Source organism: Aotus nancymaae, unplaced genomic scaffold (assembly GCF_030222135.1).
Source record: "Aotus nancymaae isolate 86718 unplaced genomic scaffold, 86718_ANA_hifiasm-v0.15.2.pri h1tg000044l, whole genome shotgun sequence".
Taxonomy (NCBI): domain Eukaryota; kingdom Metazoa; phylum Chordata; class Mammalia; order Primates; family Aotidae; genus Aotus; species Aotus nancymaae.
The window spans coordinates 3,021,342-3,037,449 of NW_026988458.1; the positions used below are offsets into that span (position 1 = coordinate 3,021,342).

The 16,108-nt window shown below is 45.3% G+C and overlaps 1 protein-coding gene across 7 annotated transcripts in view; it reads right to left on the minus strand.

Moving 5' to 3' along the window:
- ARHGEF7 (Rho guanine nucleotide exchange factor 7) overlaps positions 1 to 16,108 on the minus strand; it is a 183,681-nt gene that overhangs the window by 27,572 nt on the left and 140,001 nt on the right. For all 7 annotated transcript variants that reach the window (XM_021667882.2, XM_021667879.2, XM_021667886.2 and 4 more), the window contains 5 exons: positions 10,508 to 10,630; positions 4,357 to 4,495; positions 3,485 to 3,544; positions 2,597 to 2,743; positions 620 to 706 (listed from right to left, as the gene is read on the minus strand). In XM_021667882.2, the coding sequence (XP_021523557.1) occupies positions 620 to 706; positions 2,597 to 2,743; positions 3,485 to 3,544; positions 4,357 to 4,495; positions 10,508 to 10,630 (556 nt within the window). The remainder of the gene's footprint in view (positions 1 to 619; positions 707 to 2,596; positions 2,744 to 3,484; positions 3,545 to 4,356; positions 4,496 to 10,507; positions 10,631 to 16,108) is intronic.

Here is a 16,108-nt window from a genome sequence, read left to right on the forward strand (position 1 = left end):
TAGACATACAGAAAAGACACCAGCTCCTTCACATATCACCCACTAGAAACCACTGTCGCAACAGAAAAGGCCTTGCTCGCCCTCGCACCTCCTTCTCAAATCAGCTCTCACATTTTCTCAAAGAAAAGCAGGGAAACAAAAATGAAAACGGTTCAATGATCGCACATGCTACTTACATCACTTCCTATTTGCTGATGCATTTGGGGAGCACTGTGCCACTGACAGAAGATCTCAGCCTACACTACCCCACCCCACTACCCCACAAGCCCTAGCTGAACCCATTTCACAGAACAAAACTAGAGCTGGGAGGAGCAAGGTACTCTGCCTGAAATGACGTAAGGCAATGACAGAGACTGACCTGTACCACAGCAGTCTGTACCCTTATGAGGTTGCTCTACAAATTTACAATTCGTTCCTTTTTTTAAATTAACATAGGATGTGCTTGCATAGTTACAAAACACACAGAAGCTGTACATCCATCTCTGAATATACAGCACTACACACACAGCACATACACAGACAGATAAATGTTAATATTTAACACAAAATTCAAAGCCAGCCTGAAATTACCCTCAGATCCACAATACACAACAAAATACAAATTTAAATTGTGTTTTACCTGATAGATAAAGCCACTCATCCTAGGACTGGCAGACAACATTAGCAAAACATTTGGGAAGAGTAGAAGATATCTTTCATTCTTTTCCTAATACAAAAAAAAAAAAAAAAAATCCAAAAAATTTCTTTAAAAAACATCTATTTACAAATGTGAGCACAAATACTTATTTATACTAGGCCCTATGAAATATTACATGAATTTCTTGTTTAGGTATTTCTATCAAATTTTATCAGGTAAATTAAATGGAAACAAAATTATGATAAATTATGTACTAAGTCCTAAAATATGATTAAGAGAGCTTTAACATAGAAAGATTTCTAAATTCTTCAAAAACCAAAAGGTAAGAAAGTAAACGGAATGATTAAAAGATCCAGGACTCACAATCAGCCTGTGTAACATCTTGAAAAAATATTTGGTTAAGGAGTTCAGCTCTGTGATTAACCATTTTCAGGTAAGCTAAAATTTTCTTTTGGTGGTTCAGAGAAAAAGGAGAGAACCTATAAATTTTAGTGGGATCGGGGGAATAGGTGGAGTCTTTAAGCTAAAGAAAGGATATGGTAAAATGTAAAAATCAATTTTGGTCTACTAATAATCCCTGGAACTTCCCCAATCCTCCCAAATGTAAACTCAGTGTTGTTTTCACCCACCCCATAAACTTCACCTGGTTTACAACAAAGACTTAAAAGTATTACTTTTGTATTAAAAATCATTTGCTTCAGTAAGATAAAAGCCAAAGACCATAAGTGTAAGACAAAAGTTCCTAAGAATCCAAAAACAGACACAGAAATGTCAGACAGTCCTTTTCACATGCTGACATTTAAACTACTGCCCCCAAGAGTGAAAAAGCCCTAGGAAGCAGTTTCCCCAAGTACATTCCTCAGAACAGCAGGCCTATGCAAAGCACCTGGAAAAGACTCTTCCACACTTGAAAGAGGCCACTGAGAATGACTTGCTATATTTCCCTCTTGAAGAGTCACGCCATACACTGGGAACACACAGAGACAAGTCTGAGGAGCTCTGTCATCAAGAATCTTTACCACTGATTACGTTCAGTCATGATCAGAACCACTCGGAAGCATTTTGGAGTAATACCCACCAATGTTGTGGAGATCTAATATTACAAACACACTTTGGGTAATGTTTCCACAGATTATTTTAAAGTTTAAAAGAGCATGATTAAAAAAGAAACTGCTTCTGAAAAGATCTGAGGTTTATATGATCAGTTTCTTAAGGCACCCAAACTACAAGACTACGTAGAAGGGCCGGTATTTCATAGGTGGACAGGAAAACACACTGTAAAAGTTTTAAGTTTTAGTTTTCTTATTCTCCTTAGAGTCTTGTGTTCAAAAAGGAGTCATTTAGCATGTTACGATCATGTGATTTTTGCAAAAGTAGAATAAAATTCAGAAGTGCCTGTTTAGTAACCCACTGAACGCACATCTATGTGAATCATGAAACAAACTGCTTGATTTTCACTGTGTGAGTGGGTATGTCACAAAATCTGGGTTGATCTCTCACTTAAACCAAACCCATAAGAAAACTGTGACTCCCATAGCATATGTCAGCTAACATTCTTTCACAGGAAAGTAGAGTGACCCAACCATTGAGAGCAGCCGGCCCCTGTGCGTGAGAGCCTTGGGACAAAGTTGTTGGCCAGATAAGCACACGGCTCCACTGCAGATGTGTGTACAGGACTCCTGCAAGTCTTTCTGTACATTATCCTTCCGTCCACACGGGCTTTGGGCCACGCTCACCTCAGCTGGATCTAACTGGTCAACAAGTCCACACTTAGCTCTAAGCCTCTCTAACATGCCATAAGCCTCTTTCATGTGTCAAAAATAAAAAGTAGCTCACAAATTATAAGATAGAGCTTCTATCAGAAGGTTTTCATTGCTTGAGATTTCTTTAAAATCTTCTGCTACGAGATCCCACGAGTGGGACAGAAACCCTGACGCGTGTGCGCACGGACGACAGTACCTCACTTCCCGCACACTGAATCAGGACCTGGGACATGTAAGTGACGTTGCCCAGAGTTTTAATGTCATCGCCCTCCCAGTTCCGGATGGCTTCTGTCAGGATCTGCAGCTCAAGCTCTTTCCTTTTCCGGACTTCTTGACATTGGGCCTGACAGACACAGAACAACACTGTTAGAAGACAAACTTCCAGAATCTTTGTGTTCTGGCCACACTGCTTTGTATCATCCTTAAGACAATTATTGCTTTATATCTTATTTCTTCAGATAGATAATCTATTGAACAATTTGCTTAATTACATGGAATTGAAAGTATTTGCTTAAAAGTATGAAATCAAGTCAAGAGAGGCAACGTACACAACTGCTCTGGAATACTAAGTGTTAGTTTAGAAAAACTATAGCAGATTTTGACACTTGTATGAAGAAGAAATGTGGACAGGACAAGAACTGTATTTTCATTCTGGTTTTGTTAGTGTTCGCCAATATAGAAGACTGAAAAGAGAAAACAAAAAGTGTCACTTGTGCTATAAAATAAGGCACATACTTCGAAACCGCAGTGGATAAGACAACACAACAGCAGAGACAATGGAACCACCGCTGTTCTGTTTCGCAGTAAAGCACTAAATACAACATGAATGGAGGGTAAAAAAATGTTTTAAGTAATTTTAAAGTAGATCTAACATCAATTATACTGTGCTTTTAAAAAATTTAAATAATTATTCTATCACAGTCCACTAAAAGGAGTTTACCAGCCACAGAATGCCGACTCTGTTTTTCTTTCATGTCAGTACAAGACATTTTTTAATCATTTGACTTTTTCAGTTGATAATTCTTTTACATTCATTTTCCACAATAACGTCTGGGGGGAAAAAACAATATGCGTAATCACTTACTGAAAGGTTTTTGAAGGCAGCCATAGATTTTTGAATATCTTGTCTATCTGTATGATAATCCTTTGAGTAAAAGAAACATACAATTAGCTTTCACAAGGAAAAGCTTTTCTTAAAAAGGTACTTTCTAAAGACCAGCTTGAAACTTTTCTAATACTTTTCAACCCTTCACATTCCCTCTTTTCCCTCAGCATTAAAGTGTCAGTCTTTCAGAAAGTCATGAAGCCATTGGACTTAGGGGAAACATAAGTTGGAACAGAATAGTCACAAGCAGCAGGGGTGGGCAAGCCAATGCTGGCTTTGTCATTAAGTCTTCCTGGAACACCACTACGGCCCACATGCAGTACTCCAGCTGCTTTTGCACTAGAACAGCAGAGCTGTGTAGCTGTGATGAAGACACTAGAGTCTGCCCCCTTATGGAAAAGGTTTGCCAACCCAAGCCAAGAGAGTAACGTTTACCCAAATGTCTGCTAGGCTGCAACCTGTTATTCAAAATTAAAAGAGCATAATCATTCATTAAATGATTAGTACAGCACTGCCCTATAACTTAGGCACATATTGTCTGTAGCTGGATGATCCAAGTAAGACATCTTAACACTATCTGAAAATCAGTTCTCATGTTTCAGCTTCTGGAAACTTTTCACAGCCATTGTCCCCTGCCCTCTTCTCAGCAGCAGTGGGTAAAACAGATAAGGGGTAAATGTTTTTTAACAGAGCTGAGTAATGAGACAAACATAATATTTAACAAAATCATTCTGACAATCCACTGAGTTAAAACTCTGTAAACTCTGTTAGTTCTGGCTTCTTTCACAGTAAGTCTGACCAGGCACTAACCCTTGGTAAGGACTTTGGGGAAGAGAATGAAAGCGCAGTACCTCCATGTGTCTCTCCAGCTCTTTGAGCAGCGTAGGGTATTTATCCAGGCGCATGAAGGGTTTGCTCAGGCCCGTGGTCAGCACAAGAATCCCAGGGCTGCTGGCACCTTTGGTCTCCATAAACTCCCCCAACTCCTCACTGCGCAGCAAGTGGCAAGAGAGAAGACGTTGTGGTTAGTAATGAGAGACCATGGTGGCTCTCTGATCTCCATGAGCAACAGCAGGATTCATGCAATATGAATGTTGCTTTTAACATCGGGAAGGCTCCAGCTTTTATCCCAAATCTGCACTGCTTATCTGGAAATGCCAAATGGGACTCCCACCACCCGAGGGGTCCCGTTGCTGCTCTCCTATGAGCAACAGTAATTGTGCACGGCATAGGATGTGTGGGTCTCCATGAGATCCTTCTGATGGCGAGGCCCTCCGGCACTTCAGTGCCATGCAGACGTGGCCAATGGAAACGTGCACGCTCAGAGCCGGAACAGATTCCAATCATCTCAGAGTCTCAAGGTGGTGAGAACAAGGAACGAGTTGCTCCAGTTAAGAGCTAGAGCACGCTGATGGTGGTCACCCCCAGATGTGGCTTCATCCAGCAAACAGGCCCCACCTATGTGCTGCCAGCACTCAGCCGGGAGTAGGCAATGGCTCTTGGGGTGAGGAGCGTGAGAAGCAGCAAGAGAAGAGAGCAAACGCTGCTTTAGGTTTCAGAACTTCAAAAGCTTTGTTACATTTAACCCTCACAATACGTGAGGAAGGAAGGTGTCCTTGTGTGCAGATAGCGAATGCGGGTTTATGCTTCAGAACTTCAGAAGCAGTTACATCCATCCCCCACAACACACGAGGAACGACGGTGTCCCTGTGTGCAGACGAGGAAACCGAGTGCACATCTCAAAATTAAAGGGTGAGAAACAAGTTGTCGATCTATCATCCTCCTTCGAGGTGCTTCGCCTAGCCTTCCCTACAGCAGGTCCTCATGCGTTCCCACAGCTATGGCAGAGGACACAGGCAGGCCGATGGGTGGTCCAGCTCTTCACCCACATGTCTGTTATGGCTGACAGTCACCTGACGGCGACGTCCCTTCACTGGTGACCTCTGAGGTCTCTGCCAGGCCCTGGATCTGCTGTCCCTCATGCTGCATGTGCCATCAGTCCACACATCTGACGGCGTGCAGCCCACAGAAAGAGGGGAGGCAGCACCAGCGCCGGCAGCCAATGCCACATCCAGGAGACCCCGGTGACCCCTTCATCACCACACCTGTCCTAGGAGACCAGGGTCTCTAGTCAGCAGAGCTGGGTTCAAATGATACCCATGGCACTCATCCTAGGAACAACTTTCCCTGGTCTAGAGGTTTTCCCTTAAAAGGAAAAGATACTTATATCCTTATTTTGTAAACAACATCCTAAAATAAATGTGAAAATCCTAATAGCAAAACCGAGAAACAGCCAATTTCCAGTTCTGGTCTCACAGGAGCCTCCCACTGCACCACCCCAGCCAGGCCGGCCACTGCCAGAGGTCTGGGGACACCTGACCCACCAAGGGCTCCCGGTGAAAAGACAGACAGTGTTTAGGTCAACCCGGAGGACACCGAGTCCACCAACGGTGAATATTAACAGTTTCAGACAGTTCAACCTAAGCACGGCTTTAGGCTGCGTGGGTCTCCAGCAGCTCATGCCTGTAATCCTAGCATGGAGCGGGACATACTGCCTGAGCTCAGGAACTTGAGACCAGCCTGGGCAACATGGTGAAACCTCGTCTCTACTAAAATACAAAAAACATTAGCCGGGTGTGGTGGCGTGTGCCTGCAGTCCCAGCTATTCAGGAGGATGTAGTAGGACAATTGCTTGAACCCGGGAGGCAGAGGTTGCAGTGAGCCGAAATCTTGCTACTGCACTCCAGCCTGGGCGAGAGAGTGAGACTCCATCTCCGTAAAAATTAAAAAAAAAATTGAGACAATAAACATTTTCTCAACTCCATATATAAGGCTTCATAATTATTTTATTTCTGTAAGGCAGCCCACCATGCTGATGCAGTTTTAAAAATTAGTAGCACAGAAACTGTCAGAGTACTTGAGAGAGAGAGAGAGAATGAGAGAGAGAGTGTATGAGAGAGAGCGTGTCTGTGTATGAGAGCGCGCATGTGGGCGTGCGAGGGAGAGCAAACACGCAAGAGAGCAAGTGCACTTTTGTAGACAAGAGACAACTCAACATCCTTTGTCTGTAACTTAGTGCTTTTCCAAAATCAATTCCTTGAGAAACTCCCAGGCTTGGGACGACTGGAATCAAGTGCAGTGCCAACTTCAGGGCCCTGCTGTGGGTAACACTTGCACATCAAGTGTCCTGATCAGCGTGCAGGCTGCACTGACATGAGCCCATGGGCACACTGCACATGTTCCTGTCACTTCTAAACATGGACACATCATCTGCCTTCTTTCCTTAGCATCCCCCTTCCCCCGGGAGGTGGGTGGGGAACTGAGGAGGGTCCAGGACAGACTCCCCTCCACTGCAGCCACTACAGCCATTGTCCCCTGCCCTCTTCTCAGCTGGGGCAACACTGAGCACTGCAGACAGCAGGAGAACAAGGACAGAGGGGCAGTCACAGGAGCGCTCGCCATGCTGGACACCAGAACAAGCACCCATAGACGTCAATGCCCCAAACATCACTCGGGGCACAGCAGACATACAATTACGCAAGCGATACAGAGGACAGCCTGCATGTAGGCCTCTGCCCAAGCCATCCCTGTCGGTGGAACAGCTGACGCTCTGCACCCAAGGTGGACCCCCACTGTGTGGATGGCATGCCCGGTCCCTCCGACCCTGGGCAGCCTGTTCCTCACACACGCGTCCCTCCCCTCCACCCAATTCTTACTCGGAACAGCTCCTTTCTTCCCATCACTCACTCCATCCATAAAGCACAAATAGAGTGACACAGGGCTTTAGACAGGAGCAATTTATATTTTACTAACAATTCTCTAGGTGTTGGAGAATTTATCAGGCAGTCCCATGAAATTCAAACTTTATGATATATATTTTAACTCCTTTAAATGTAATCCACATAAGGGCCTTTTCTACCAAAACAGTAATCAAGGAAAAATCCATTCAGATCATTATTTGTATTTCGAGGTTACCTGTGAAATTTCCTAACTACGGTACAGCAGAGAAAAACTGACAAAACTAAACAGTTACCCTCATCACCACGCCCTCGAAAAAAGCCCTGAAGCCAAAAAAGGAAAACGTGTGCAAGCAAAACTAATTTCTTTTAATATCCACAAGACACTCTTACAATGCCGGAGCAAATACAGCTAAAAAAGGAAATAGAATTTTATAAATTTTTGTGGATCGTTTTTGTTTCAGTTTGAAGTTAAAAAAAAAAAAATTCGTGCCATAATTAAATGAAACAGCTAGTTACAGCTACTCTGACCAAAGATGGCTCTCTCAGCCTCACTCTGCTGATGCCAGCAGCCCGTGCACGTGGGTCTCCTGGGTCCTTACTGACACAGCGGCGTGGGCTGCCAGCAGCCACAAAACACACGAAAGCATGAAGCCAAGCACAAAGGAACAAACTGCTGGGGAAAAAATCGTTTTCACAGACTAAATTACGACACCCATAGTTCATTCAAAATAGCCGGGCACAGACAAGCGCCGCCTCCATCACAGGACGCTGAGGAAGGTCAAAGCTGCTAAAATGCTGGGAGGTGGCATTCTGCACTCACTGGGCTCACACTTAGAACTGAAACCCAAGCAATGTAAGGACTGTGAGGATGCAAATCAGACTTTCAAATTTCAACCCACTACACTTGAACCAGTCCTTAAAAATGACTCTACAGCATGAGCAGATACGCGTCCACAGGCATGTCAGCTTAAAGACCTTCACACACGTGGAAAAGCCGGCAAGAGGGACAAGTAAGAATCCAAGCACAAAGGTAGGAAGTAGGAAGGAGCCTTGGCACAGGGAGGCATGGCCCCAATTCACTGTCCTGCCCTTTGGGGCAGGGAGGGATCTGTGGCCAACAAAGCAGGAGCTCTTAGGGCTCAGGGACCTCAGGAGGGCATGCAACGTCACGTTCCACAGTGGTGGCACCTGCTGGCTCAGGAGACCTTCCTCTTGCTGCGGCTCTGACTCCCAGTATGGAAGCAAGTGACATGCCCCAGGGTTGCTGTCCAGAGCGGGCCTCAGCCGGCCCCTTCACTCTCTGGGCAGCCCTGGGGAGGAGGCACAAAGACCCTCCTGACTAAAAACCCTCCTGTATTCTTTCATCTGGTTACTTCAGGAAAACAATACATGTACATTTCAGACCCAACAAACACAGTCATTAACGTAATCACAGAGAAGAGGTTAAACGCAGCACTCGCCCACATGCACTGCTCTTCAATGCCTTCGAGTTTTAGGAAACTTACAGTCTCAGTGACTTTCAAAGTCATCTTTAGGACAGCTCCTCGATTTTGGGAGGAAAATACTGAGTTAAGACTCTCTTCCCCCCAAAATGGTCCATCCTACCCCTATGTATATTCCCAACCCCACCATCTAGGGTCAACTCCTTTCCCCCGGCAAAGGGGATGGGGAGGAAAAAGCAAGGCTTTCTAATGTTCCCCTCACATTCCACTTGCTTTCTGTTCCTCTTCCTCATCACTCCATCAATCATTCCTGAAGAACTTCCGGAGATACAAATGTAATACCTGCATTGCACTTCTGTGGAAATCTCATTCGATGTATAAATCCCCAGGGGTGGAGCGGAGGGGATAGCGCGTAACTGAAAGCACGTGGGATGCTTAGAGACACTGCTGACACAGCCCACACTCCCAAGTAGGACCTCACGGAGGGAGGGTTTCTTTGGGTTCTCCTTTTCTGTGACTGCTGTGAGTTCTAACTTCCTTTCCTTTCACTGCATTGTTAAAGGCTGCTGTTTCCTTCCAGGGCTGCAGATGCTTTAATAACAAATAGGAAGTTCACAAAATCTTAATCCTTTAATATTGGAGCACACCCAGGAAACAGTAACTATCCAGGGTCTTTTTTATTTTTTTAAACAATAGAAGACAACAAAACATCCACTGAACATGTAGCGTGTTCACCCTGACATGATCTGCTGACAGTTTTTCTGAATGCTGATAATATCCCTGTGAATGAGTTCTTTCAGGAAAGGATGCTGAAACCCAGAGACAGGAGGAAGCCTGCCCATGGCTGCACAGCCTGCAGCAGCAGTCACAGCCAGAGCCGAGTCTACCCTGCTACCAGGTCTAGTCTGTTGTAGGACACTCACGCAGGGCCAAACCTGAGCCCCAAATGTGCTTCTCAAGAGGCGAGGAACACCTGCTCACTGAAGAGGCTTTCTAAGTTCTGAGTTGAAATGTTTGGTGAAGAGTATGCTGAAGTTAAATATTTCAGTTAGAAAGACAATGGCATTTATCTTGATACTACTAAAACAATACGTTTTCCATTTATGGTTTTGAAAACGTGAACTATTTTCAAAAGAAATTATGAAAATTTTTTTAAAACATTAATATAATTCTTTGGCCTCTTTTAGAAGCAGAAAGTGAGCCTCTGAGCTCTCTAAGCCCACGTGTGGTCTCCTCCAAGCCAATCCTCAAACAAATCTATTCTTAACACTCTCTAAGGACCGAGATCCTCCTCAATAACTGAAACAGCTGAGAAACATCTTCCTCCAATTTGCAGGAAGCAGACACTGCCATGTCTCATAAAATTAGCAATACAACCTGTACAGTCTCTGTGGCACTTGTTTGTAGTTTCAGGTCGAAAAGCTAAAGCTAACGGTCTCCAATTTTATGTTTTATATACAAAACCTGATCCTAATTTGAAATTTAATCCTTTCTTTTACACCTGATGTAATTCGAGCTCGTATACTTCCACTTTTAAGAACTGAGAGAAATATGATTCCAGGACCTTTGACTAAGCTTGTGGCTACACCCCTCAACATTTACCGACTCCTTCAACCTATTAGCCAAAGGGCTCCACGCTGTAGGGGAGACATCAAAAAAAATCTGTCTTTTTATACAATACTAACCATCATTTCAAAGACTTCTCTCCAGTACTTCTCAAGCACTAATTCTGAGGGGTAATTAAAATTCATATCCTTGCACCATATGAAGGACACAGAGCTGCCCGCCTTCCCTACTGCCCAGGTGCCTAGTGAGCGAACCTGTGTTCCGTGAGGACGTTCACTGCAGAAGGGTGATTGGCACAGTACGTGAGGTACAGGGTTTTCATCTGTGGCATCAGGTTTAAAAAGCAGCCTCCGACTCTCTGCTGAGCTTCGGGCAACCTGGGGAAATGCGACACAAAGGGAAATCGTCATCAGTTTTACAGACAAAAGGACAACTGCTAATGACAAAGATAGCATACCTCTGAGTGAGGAAAACCTTCCTCTGCACCCTATCTGTGAAAACGAGATGCCCTGATCCCAGCATACACGTGTTGCTGCCTTGAGTCCAGCAGAGAAGGGGCACCCAGCAAACAGCTCTGCTGCCAGGTCCTCCCTTGCAGGGTCCAGACTGCCAGGACTGCGTGCTGCATCAGGACCAACCCTCAGGCCCAAGCTCTTTGGGCAGTGAGAAAAACAGATGTCACAAAGCCTTCAGTTTTGCATAAAATAAGGAGAATTGCTGAATGTGGTTATTTGGTCTGCAAGTTTTCTACCAGAGTAGCATCAAGACTAACAAAAAATACAAAAACTGGTATTTCCCTTCAGGTTAGAGACTGAAAAGCGAGCCCACCTAGCAGGTGCCTCTCCTCCCTACACCCACACCATCCCGACAGTTAACAGGCTTTTCCAAAAAGCATAAACTCAAGAGAACAAAAAGAATGAGGAAGAGATGACCAGAAGGAGCAATGGAAGCTGCAAAACAGATACGAAGGGTGGCGAGTCAGCACAAGCTGCGGGCATCAGGGCCCCGGGCAGTGCCGCCTCAGCGGGGGGTTGTGCCTAACAGGGTACTACATGCTCACCTCTCCAGACCTCAGGGTTTCTGGGGTGAGGACACCAGCAGCAACCCGGAGCAAGGGCACATGTGCTAAAAACAGGAGGCCCATGCGAACTCTTACCACCTTCCCTGCACCCCAGGGCATCTTTGCTCCCCAGACACCCACAATATTCCCAAAAGGATTACATCCTCCTGCCCAGGGAATAGAAGCCAGAAAAAACATGACCAAAACACTAACACCATGGATTCCTCCAAAAAACAAGAGTCACTAGTCCCAGCTCCTGGACAGCACTGTCAAAGTGTCTTCAAGCATGAAAGGACCACAAACACATTTGCCTAAAAAAGGGGGGACATGAAGGAGCAAAGGGGAAAAAGGAAATATCATAGTCATTGCACATCAGAATAAAAGTTCCTGATACATAAAGCCAAAAACATAAGCAGAAGTCAAAGAAATCATCACATGACTAAGCAAAAAGAGTGCAAGGCACAAGGTCAAAGCTGTCCAAAGACTGTCAGCATGGGCTGAAAGACCGAGGCCCCAGACAACAGTGCAGTCATTCCAAAGCCCAGAAACAAAGATAGGAAGAGGTCTGAGTGAGAAACACGTTTCACACCAAGAAGACAGAACAGTACCGGGCTCCTCAGTACCAGAGCCTAGAGACACTGAAGCACCCCTTGAAATGAGGGGTGGAAATCCCTGCCCCTAACTGTCTCCATCTCAGGCAACAGTGAACACTCACGTGGATTAACTGCCCAACATGCACTGCTCCTCAGGAATCTCCCAGAGCAGGTACTTAACCTAAATGACAGAGGAATGCAAAAGAAGGGAAAGACAGCAGCATCCAGCACAAAGGTGGACAGAGCCCAGGACCTCGTGGGGACGCTGCTTCTGCTCTGCCATCCCCTCCGATAAGCACGTGGCCTCGGTCCACCCCTGCTGGTAACAGAACACCTCGGACTGGGTAACGTACCAACAACAGAAATGCACTGCCTACAGCTCTGGAGGCGGGAAGCCCAAGATCAAGGCAGCCGCAGGTGGTTTCCTATGCATCCTCACAGGGGCAAGGGGCAAAACAGCTCCCTCACAGCTGTTACAAGGGAGCTGATCCCATTCCTGAGGGCTCCATCCTCACAACCTAACTGTCTCCAAGCCCTACCATTTAGTACCATCCAGCTGGTGACTAAGTTTTCAAGATGATCTGGGCAACACATTCAGACCACAGCACACCCTGGCTCCCAACATGCCTTTCAACTCTGCAGGCAGGACCTCAGGCCCAGAATTCCTAGTTCACTTCCCTCCCATCCAGTCTCCGGGCGTGTCTCCTCAGCACTGCTTTCCACTCTGCAGCTGCTAAGTAGTGGCTGCAAAAAGTCATAGTCAGGAGAATCAGCAAGGCACAAGTATTAGGAAAATTCTCATGTTCAAAACGTGCTAACTTGGTCTTCTCCCTGTTTTGCAACAATTTTTCATTCATTCCTTATTAACTGTTAACTGAGGCTAAAAAAGACTGTTCCAGTTCTAATCAATGTAAGAAAGTTTACTGAGCTGTTATCAGTACGTCCTACAGTAAGAGCTGTGGAGACAGAAAGCACAAGGAAGTAACGCTGTGAGAGTTCCGAATCCCACCGCCGCCGCCTTCTCTCCTCAGACTCTCAGTCATTCCCAGTACCGTGGGCCTTCCCTTCCAGACTAGATAAATGTCAGTTTTATAAAACATGGGCTTTGGAAAAGAGGCGATAACATACCTCTGCTTCTAAAACGCAGCAATAACGTAGGTGCCAAATGTAGTTAATGTAAATAATACGATAGAAATGAGTAGAAATGTAAAATGTAGACAATACAAATATCCCACACAGGTTCAGGCGGCTGATCTGTGTAAGAACATACCAAATGTAAGTGCTCCCTCCACTTACCAGTCTCTTCTCTGTGCTGGGTAAAAAAAGACCAACACCCTCTTTCAATATTTAACTTTCCATCTCTCTGCCTCTCTTAGCTCTCCTTTGATCTCTGTCCGAGCAAAACATGTCCCCACCCTGTGTAATGGAGGAGGCTCACAGAAGCACAACAGGTACCTGCAGGGACAGCGAGTTCAGTGAGGTCTGCAACAGCCAGGACCTCTCCTACAACACAAGGGGGCTAAGGGTGAGGATGCAGAAGTCCTCCTGGCGGTGGCAGTGACAAACATACCTCTGCACAGATGGGAAGCTGCCCCACCTGCCTTCTCTGCCATGCTTCTTTGCCCTCGAATTCAATAGCCACTAGCCACCTGCAGCTATTTCAAGTAAGGTTAATTAAAATTTTCTAAAAAATGAAAGTTCAGTTCTTCAGTTGTGTTAACCTCATTTCAAGAGCTTCACAACCCCAAGTGGCTAGAGCCTACTGAAACTCATATAATAGATACAGCACGTTTCCATCAGTGCAAGCTCTGAACAACACTAACTCATCTAAGCCATGTTTCCAAATCCTGAATGTGTCATGCATTTATTACAGAGCTTTACTGTTTAGTTTATTAAAGCACAACTGAAGGCAAAGCAAGCTAGCATTTGCACTGCTGCAGACCCATTTCCAACTGTGAACAGTTCAGTGGGGTTTGAATAGCCTTCGGGGATTAGCCACAGTTCTGTCTACATTGGCAGGATAGTCACTGACTCACAAATTAATTTCAACTACTGTAAGTATGCAGCACCATTACAAGGCACTGGGAGCAGATCAGAAACAGTCTCTTCCTTAAAGTGACTGCTATCATTCTGGGGACTATGGAACCAGTACAAAAGTAAACTGAATCTAAGACAATCTGCAGTCTCAATGACACGGGCTACAAACTGCGGCCAGCCTACAGACAAGGAAGGACCCGTCCCCTTAATCCAGGTACTGAAGGCACACAGGTTTTGAGAATATTACATACTGACATCTGAGCAGGTGATGTTGATGCTCAGGGACACAGTACAGCACTGGAAGAGGCTAGCTTCTAGGATGACAGAACCCTGCGTGCCTCATTGGGAGGACTGAAGATAACTGAGTAATGATGGAAGGCCAAAGTTGGATGAACAAAAAAGAACACTGCCAGAGAAGCAGCACAGGAAAATTATCGGATATGTGTTACCTAAAATGGGTTAAATTCTTATACTGCAGAAATACTGCTCAGTGCTGGGCCACAAAGTATGCTAAGATTTCAACTCCTATCTGGTCCAGTGCCACAGTCCCGATCCATTCAGAAATGAAAACTGAGATAAACCGATTTTCATTTCTGATACTTCATCAATTATTGAAAATTAAGTCATATTTCAGTACAGCTTATAAAGGAACAATTACTTCAATGTACAAGTGTCTTTTCCTATTTCATTCACCCCCCCGGAGCCGAGGCCCTAGATTTTTATTACCTCTTTCAGTCTCAAACCAATTCTCCAAGAATTTTCTGTCACTGCCACCCCCAGTTTCATGGCTGATAAAGCCCTTGTAATCATTAATTCAGTAGCAGCTGAAGCTCATAAAAGTCAGCCGAGTCCCAGGACTCGAGCATAACGTGCCAACATACACCACACGTAACGCCGCCGAGGCACCGGAATTCACACGACAACCAACCAGACTCACAGAAATCACCAGCACAGAATATGAGTTCAGAGTTAAAGGAGAGGATATTCGCCCTGGTTCTCTCTTGTGCTCCATAGACTGTTCTTCAGAGTGTGATAATGTGCAGGAGAGCACACCACGGGGGCTACATCAAGGCCATGGGCAGCAGGAAGGTGCACGTGGGTCACTAGAGGTGCCACGCATCATGCCAGGTGCTTCCACCAGGCCTCCTGGCAGAAGCAAAGCTATGATCTACAGGTGTGGTGTAGCACTGTGTCCATCAATGTTCCAACATCTGATGACAGCTATAGTCACACATACTCTATTCTCTACATCTTCACAGTAACAGCAACAGCACAAGGTAAAAGGGGGTACCCAAGGGTTCCCCCCCGCCTTAGCCAGAGTAAAGATGACTGGGTCTCAGCAAAACATTTGAGAAATCAAAGAAATGCTAAGCGGTTTCCTCCACAACACACTCACTCCTAGTGGTATTACTAACTAGACAGGAAAGGTTCTCATTTCAGTAACAAGTGATTTCAGATGGAAACTGAGATGCATATGAAGACAGAGCCAAGTGCTGGGGGAACCTCCACAGACATCTCCAGCCACAAAAACCCAGCAATCTGTCCATGATCGACAGATGGCCTTCACAGACAAGACTTCACAAGCAGCCTCTTGTCCCACTCAGGGTGGAGACAGACAGACAGACAGACAGACACACACACACACACACACACACACACACACACACACACATTCTTCACAAGTAGCCTCCTGTCCCACTCAGGGTGGAGACAGACAGACAGACACACACACACTCTTCACAAGTAGCCTCCTGTCCCACTCAGGGTGGAGACAGACAGACAGACAGACAGACAGACACTCTTCACAAGTAGCCTCCTGTTCCCACTCAGGGTAAGCAGGCAGGCAGGCAGGCAGACACACACCACACACAGAGCACTCAGGGTAGAAACAGACAGGCAGATACAGACACACAGACACACACAGACAGAGCCCCTGTAGCCACATGACCTCTGGTAGGTCCTCTCCTGCTGACTACCAAAAAGCTTCTAAGTTTTCCAATTTATTGGCATACAGCTGTTCACGGTAGCCTTTGAACTTCTGCACTGTCAGTTTTAAAATCAGAGATGAAAAAGAAAACATTATTTATTTCGGTTTTCTCTCTTTTTTCTTACTCTGGCTAAAGGTTTATCAATTTTATTTTTTCAGAAAACCAACTTTTAGTTTT